Source organism: Merops nubicus, unplaced genomic scaffold (genome assembly GCF_000691845.1).
Source record: "Merops nubicus isolate BGI_N331 unplaced genomic scaffold, ASM69184v1 scaffold27613, whole genome shotgun sequence".
Lineage (NCBI taxonomy): Eukaryota > Metazoa > Chordata > Aves > Coraciiformes > Meropidae > Merops > Merops nubicus.
Genome location: NW_008598930.1, coordinates 13,701 through 21,395, shown reverse-complemented (window position 1 = coordinate 21,395; position 7,695 = coordinate 13,701). Strand labels below are relative to the sequence as shown.

Genomic DNA, 7,695 nt, shown 5'->3' with positions numbered 1-7,695 from the left:
TTTCGATTCTTGAAGTCCACAGTATAATCAAAGGACAGAGAGCACAGATGAAGATCACATAATTTTATTGCTTTGCAGAAATTTTCACATCATGCATACTACTGATCTTTTTTTTTTTTTTTTGTCCCAGCTACCTGATACACTCATGATTTTGTTAAGTCTGTTCAAGTTTAAGAATCTCTTACTTTTTTTCAGTTGAGATGCATTTGATAATATAGTCCTAGGATTATCACTTCAGTATTTTGTATTTCCCCGTCTCTACTGACATCGAAATCCCCATATAAAGTACGTTTTTACAGAAAAACAAAAAAGCTCTAAAGAATCTATTCTATTCCGACAGGGCACAAATGATATTCCTAAAAAACAATCATTCACACTAGACTATATATCATAAATGGTGGCACTACATAATGGGAGTTATGAACCAACACTGTATGATCGTACATTAATGAGAGACAGCATAGTGAATAAATGACACAATCTTCTTCGATCTTCTTTATAAACAGATGTCAGGTTTTAGCTTTTTATAGGTTGCAAAGGATAAGGACTGTGTAACAAAAATGTTCAAACAGTAGGTATTAGTTCATAAAAAAATGCCACGGGATACAAATCTGCAAGAATCTTGCTTTTAAATCTGAATTTACATATAATCTAGTCATCAAATTTAATCTTTTTCCCTTGGAATACTGTAATTTGAGACATTTGCTCCCGGCGTCTCCTGCTTGCTTCCCATGACGGATGAAGAGGCTGCTCCAAACGTGCTTTCTTATTGTCGAATTTAATACCTGCAGCTTTTGCAAACTGTTGCTTCTTGAGCTGTGGTTCCTTTTTAATAAGAGCTGTGCAAGAAGTGCAAAATAAAACATTAACTACACCGTGAACCTTCATAACAACATGTTAAACTACCTTGGGATTGCAGACATTTTCAAGAATTTCTTAATGCGCTATGGGGAACACATTCATTGGAATATTCACAGCAAGATTTCCTCATCTTGGAGCCCAGTAAATTATCACGTCATAGACTGCAGATGGTTAAGATTATTACTGACCACATTAAAAATCTGTGTAGACAAATATTCAGCAGAGTCTCAACTCTTTTGTTCACAATAAACCAATGAGATATTATACAATGTAACTCAACATTAACTGAAATGATATCCTTGATTCAAGGAATTCCAAAATAATACCATGTACTATGACTGAAATAAAATATTGAAGAAGTAACTGAAGGAGTTACTCATGGGATAAACCATTTCTGGTATATCATTATCCCATGGCTTTACCTGTGCAAAAGTAACACTAACTGCTCAAAACAAAGACAGATGGAAAAGCACTTTCCTATGCAAACCTTACTTTAAGTATTTCTAACATTCAGAATCAGGAAATAGCAAACAATATCCACATGTTAAAATGGAAGCTCAACAACTTGACCATTTTAACAGCAAATGTTAAAATATGTGCCACATATTATGCTGTAAAACAACAGCCTATCCTGATTAGACTGCAGAGGCAAAAAAATCTCAAGATGTTTTTACTCTTATAACTTCATCCAGTTAAATAATACATACCTGTTCTTCCATTTCTGAGAGGCTTGTCTTTAGTATTTCTAAAAATAAAAGATAATTTAGGATTATTAATGAAATTTGTAAGATGACAAACACTTATGAATAAAGCATAACAAGTCGTTTCCCTTTTGTTAATAAAGAAGTAAACCCAGCAGAATTCAGCAGAATACTTGGACGCAAGCCAAGTTAGGAATCCCATGTATGACATTGCTAACGTGATTATGAAAAATACACAAGTGTCAAGAAAGCACAAGAAGACTGCAGGGCAGTTTATGTGAAAACACTCTAAGCTGTAACTGGCTGAAATTTCCTTGTTTGGTAAGGGCTACAATCCCCATTACTGGAAAGATGGGAGGGAATGGAGAACGTAACAAGGATAAAAGGTTTACCTTCTGTTTTGAGATTTCTGAATAGATGCAGACAGAGAGCTGCAGAACATTGTTTCTAGCTTGTCTGCTTTTGCATGTGGCTTTCCTTCTTCCATTATCAAACCTTGCACTGTCCCAGGCACTGTGCTCTTTTCTTTCTTCAGCATGTTTTTTTGAAGCCTATCCTTCTCTTTGGCTGTAGAAGGATCAGTAACTGCTTCTGTCTTTCTCTTTCTTTTTACTTTGCCAATGAAGAAATCATCACTGCTGTCACTGTCAGAATCTGATGACTGGTTATAAAACCTCTCTTCAGTACTATCATCAAAGTACTCCTCTTCATTAGGATTCTTCTGATTATCATTCTTTCTTTCTTTTGTTGCATTTAATTTGTTCATACTTGTATTTTTTTGCCTTTTTTGATAGCCAAGTTTCTTTCCTGTTTTATTTTGAGTAACTGCTTGCACTTCTACTGCCTGAAATGAAGACTCCTCTGGAGCACATGCTCTCTCCATTTCCACAGTTTTCTGCTCAGATTCACTCTCACAAAGTTCTTCAGCCACCCTGTCAGTTACTATTTTCATACTCGTTTTTTGTTTGCGTGCACATCTTTGCTGGTTTTGAGGTAGCTTAAGAGCTTGCTCATCCGAATTATTATTGAAACTTTGCGCTGATTTAGGGTGTTCTTCTGATTTAGCATTTTTTGAAGGAGTGGCTTTGGATGGGTTCTTTCTTGCATCCTGAAAAGCTTTGACAGCAGCTATACAAGAGGCAGAAGAAAAATCTTTTGTTGCAGCTACACTTTTTACTTACTTTAATATAATAAACCATTTTTGCAAGTTAAATATGTTTTAAGTATGAGTAAATATATTTCAAATGTCCTCATCAATCATATACTGAACACAGGAGACAAGAAGTACCTTCACATACACAAGTGAAGAAAAGAACTTAAATTATTACCAACTGAATATGTTGTTAAACTTGGGTTAATCTGAGAACTTCTTTTTCAGCAAATAATCTGCAGCTGAAAGTCACGTTCAATCAGGGCACTACTTTATGTGTAAAAACTGCAAAATAACAGTAAATCGCTCAGATACAATTGCAGCTAATTAAGGTAATTACAGGACCTTTTCAGTTTTTTACTTTTTATACAGGTTATTCAGGTCAGGAACAAGGTAACGTACCAGTAGGCTACTGAAGTCATAAACCAGTTAATATAACATTTCATACCTTTAAGTTCAACAAATCTGGGTTTCAAGGTGGGGTGTGTTGCAAGTCTTGCAATGGCTCGCTCAGTTGCAGTACAATTTGGCTACACAAAATAAATTCAAAGGCATGAAGTCAACAGAATGGCAAATATTTATACAGATCTGTACCATTTTTTCTACAATGCATACTACTATGACTCTGGATTATTAACTGAACAAGAGGAAAGGTTTATTACACTATAGTATTTTAACATCTCTTATTTTTCTTCTTTTACTGTAATGCTAAATGATGAAAAATCTTACTGCCCAAAACCTGACAGAAACATAATAGACATGTAAATCTGTTATTTCTCAGGTCCTGAACAGGGATCACACGATTTTTATTTTAAAAGCATACCAGATCCATCTTTCAGAGATAACATGCTGATTTTACCTTCCCTATTTATTACATGTGCAGAGAAGATTCGTGAACCCCCTGAATAAAGAACATCATACTGGTAAGGCATTCTGCATGAAGGAATACAGCAGCTTGCATAAAGTACAGTAGGGATGCTGTAAAAGTAGGCAAATGACATAGCAGGTATTGAAGGAATATACATTAAACGTGGTTGAGAGGCAAGATCTAACCTGATCTTAAAGACAAACAACCTTGAATGTGATGTGGTTGAATACTGGAACTCTGCAGCCTGATTCAAAGAACAAATATGATCCTCATGCTTTAATTTGAAGAAAAAGGAGAGAAAGAGAATTGCTTCCATTTCTGACTTAGTCTTTTATATATCAGAGGTCACAGGTACAACGTATGGAAAAGCGAACTCATTTTCAGGTTCCTGTCATCACTCTGCTTGAAGAATAAACTAAGAGGTACCCAAGACTTTTCCGAAGATAGCTTTGTCTTTCTTTTCTTTTCTTTTTTTTTTTTTTTTTAAGGGAGGGAAAGGAGATGTAACAGTCTCATAAGACACAAATGTACAAGGAATATTTCTTAAAGCCTTCAGTGGAATTCTTTGGGAGAGAGGACCTCCCTTTCTCCTAGTGGTACTGTGATGATTATATGTTGACATTTTTGCTACCTGTGATTTGAGTTATATGCTACAGGAAATACTACAGCACAATCTACCCAAACTAACAGCAGATGAGCCTCATAAAACAGTGCAAGTGCCCCATGACCCAACCTAAGCTGGTTTTGGGGCCCAACAACTCAACACAACATACTGCCTCTCCTATCCTCAGTGACCTCTGCAACAGATGGAGCCCAAGTCCCACATCTGTAACTGGCAGGCAGTGAGGGGTGGAGACTATTGGCTCTGCCCTGGGATGGAGTCACCTCTCTTCACAGCAGCCAAGATGGTGCTGTGCTTTGGATTTGCCATGAAAATATTTTAGCGTTGGTAGCGCATCAATGGATTAGTTACTGCTGAGCAGTGCTTGCACAGCATCAAAGTCTCCTCTGTTCCCCTCTCTGCCCTCCCAACAAGCAGGCAAGGGGTGGGCAAGAGACTGGGAAGGAAACACACCTGGGACAGCTAATTCCAAAAGGATATTCCATTCCATGTTAAATCGTGCTCAGCAATAAAAGCTCAAGGAAAGGAAAAGGAATGGGAGAATGTTTGTGGTTATGGCATTTGTCTTCCCAAGTAACTGCTATGTGAAATGAAGCCCTGCTTTCTGGGATGTGGCTAAACATGTGCCCACTGCTGGGAAGCACTGAATAAATTCCTTATTCTCCTTTGTTTGTACTCACTTAAGGAACTGTCTTTATCTCAAGCCACATGTTTTTCTCACTTCTGTGCTTCTCATGTCGTCCCCATCTTGCAGGGGTGGGGTGAGTGAGCAGCTGCTGGGTGCTTAGCTGCTGGCTGGGGTCAAATCATTTGACAAACACTACCTAATACATCAGCAACGCGTGTTTAAAGTATCTAATTTGGTTAACGTAAGAGCACTCAGTGGGGAATCTTTCTAGCATGTATGTACCATTTTCTTCCAGCAGAGTTACACCACTTAGTATAAACAGTTAGGCATTCATTGTATAGAGACAGAAGATGGACACTTCATGCTAAACTACTAGTGTAGGAGAGTTGCTTTCTGTGCTTTGGTCTGAAGGAAACAGCATGACACAACAGGACAGCTACAGCAGAGCCAGTACTTCTAAACACAGAAACATTTAATTGGTTTGCAAAATGTAAAACTTGCTCCTCAAACAATGTAAACCAAATCCCATTTGTGTTTCTTTTGCCATAGTTCTGGAGGTTACAGAATACTCTCTGGGTGTGTCCGCTTACACCTGAGGTTCAAAGTACAGTGCATATGGGAGTTCTTGTACTCTCCTGAAGGATCAGCTACTATGATGTTATTTCTTCAGGTTAAGAAAAACTGTAAAAATGTTTTCTTCGTAGACTGTCTACAGAACTCTGAACACTGGCCAGAGGAGATGGGTCAGAAGACGAGTCCATTTCCAAGGGCCACAGACTGGTTTACTTTGAGGCTACCCACTGTTCCTGAGAACATGAAATCTGAATTTTGAATCTCATGTGACGGCTCTCCATGCTGCCACCAGATTCCTGGGGCAGCAGGCTCACATTTCTGAAGATCAAACGCTGGGGTTTTTTAGATTTTTCTGTAGCTGGAAAATCTATTTCTGAACTTAATTAATACACTTTTTCCCTCAGCTACTTCCTGTGGGTTTTGAAAGAATATACCATGAAGTTTAGAAAGCGGCTTCTGTGCAACATGTGGTGTCCTTTAATTCAAGTATTTATAGAAAGGGTTTAAGCATATATATATGCTAGTCCATATGGAATAACCACATTTTTTTCCTTATAGCAAAGTACTTCACAAACACTACTCACACTGATAGGCAGTAGCCAACAAACATGACAGTCACATTCTTTAAAATGTTTTTTTTTTTTTTTTGGCACTTCCAAAGTCCAATTTATTTTTCCTCATGTATTTTCCAGTATATAAAACCTTGGCAGAAGAGAAAACTTAACAGAAATTTAACAGCAATTCTATTTACAGCAAGAACACCTTCTCCCCCTCTTCCTGCCACCTGTACAATTAGGCAGGAATTCTACACATTTATTTTCACATGTCCCTTCTAATTCCTGCATTATTTCGCACTATTAATTTTTTTCATGCAGTTCCTAGTGCTTCCCATAGGAACTTTCTCCCTCATTCAGTGTGTAAATGAGGTGCTCAGAAGTGAACAACTGAGCAGTGTACAGTCACACTTGTCAGTGAGAAGTTGTAAAAGCTACAGAGAGAAACACCTGAAACTTAGAGTCCCCTCAAACTTTTAATTTTGGTAGGTGATGCATTATTGCTGCATACAGTATTAAAGATATGTATCTATTACCCACAAGCTTCATTAAACTCCAAATGAACATTTAAGTGAAATAACTGCACTGATCTCTGTATTTGCAAATTTCTTAAAATAAAAAGAAACCCAAACTGCACAACCATTCATCCTGAATGCTAGATGTGCACAGAGATGCACAAATATCAAAACATAACTTGCCAGGTATCGCACAATAAAGCAGCAGCTGTAAAACTTACAGATGTGCAAAAACATGTGCACACTCCACATCCAGGAGACAAATATTGTACAATATGGCAATGACTGGCAGGAGAATTGACATTACAAACTCGCTAAGATAAAACATGAGTTATGAATCTTTTCCAGATGTGCTAGAGTAGGGGTCAGAAGCAGCATGGAATGGCTCTGAGGGCTCACAGCACTGGGTAAAAAAGCCTGGCAGACCCCAGAAAACCTGTTAATCCATACATTCCTCCCAGGGCTCTAACTAGGTACAGCTGTCCTTCATAACAGCAGATGTGGTTGATGTGGAGTCACAGGGTGGTTGACGGTGCTAGACCACGGCTGCCAAGTCCACCTCATAATACCCTTGAGAAAAGCTGCTTTCTTACTGTGAAATGCTGCTAGTTCTCCCTCTTCCTTTACGTCTGTAAGACATACAGTATGTGTTCCGTGGCCATCAGAGATGATGAATATTTTGGTGTAAGAGGCGACTGGTTGTTGGTATCACCCGAGGTGGCACTGCTGTCTTTCAGCTCCTGACAGCAAGGGTCCTGACTGCGGTGCGCTGACCCTGCCTCGACACCAAAAGCTTGCCAAAGTTGCTCGATTGCTCCCCCTCCTCAGCTCTGCTAGACACAGGTGAAGCTTCTAGCAGCTTGGCACAGAAACCACCCCTGTCGCCCCTGCCCTGACCAAAACCTTGCCACAGAAACCAAATATAGGCAGCTTGATAATAGAAGGATGGATTGACTACGGAAGGCAGTAAACAGGTCTCTCTTCAGTCTGGTGAGAGTTTAGAAGAGAATGATCCTCCAAATGCAGAAATATCAGATCCCATAGTATTCAAATATCAGAGTATTAAAAGGAGAGAAATGTCAGCTCTAAATGCTTCAGACTCTGCACTGGAAATAGCTAGCCAAAACCTGTGAGATTTAGAATAAACTTTTATTCAGTTTTTACTCAGTTTTCTAACCCAGCTTTCAGAATTCTTCATGTAACATCAAAACGAAGGTACAGGC

At 38.5% G+C, this 7,695-nt stretch overlaps 1 protein-coding gene across 1 annotated transcript; it reads right to left on the bottom strand.

The window, feature by feature from the left end:
* Nucleotides 1-651: 651 nt before the first annotated feature.
* SRFBP1 (serum response factor binding protein 1) lies at nt 652-3,242 on the bottom strand (the record flags this gene model as incomplete). The annotated part of the gene is made up of 4 exons (XM_008937219.1): nt 652-839; nt 1,569-1,606; nt 1,955-2,690; nt 3,161-3,242. Coding segments are annotated over 4 exons (1,044 nt in total), but the record flags the coding sequence as incomplete, so codon positions are not given.
* Between the last annotated feature and the right edge of the window lie 4,453 nt (nt 3,243-7,695).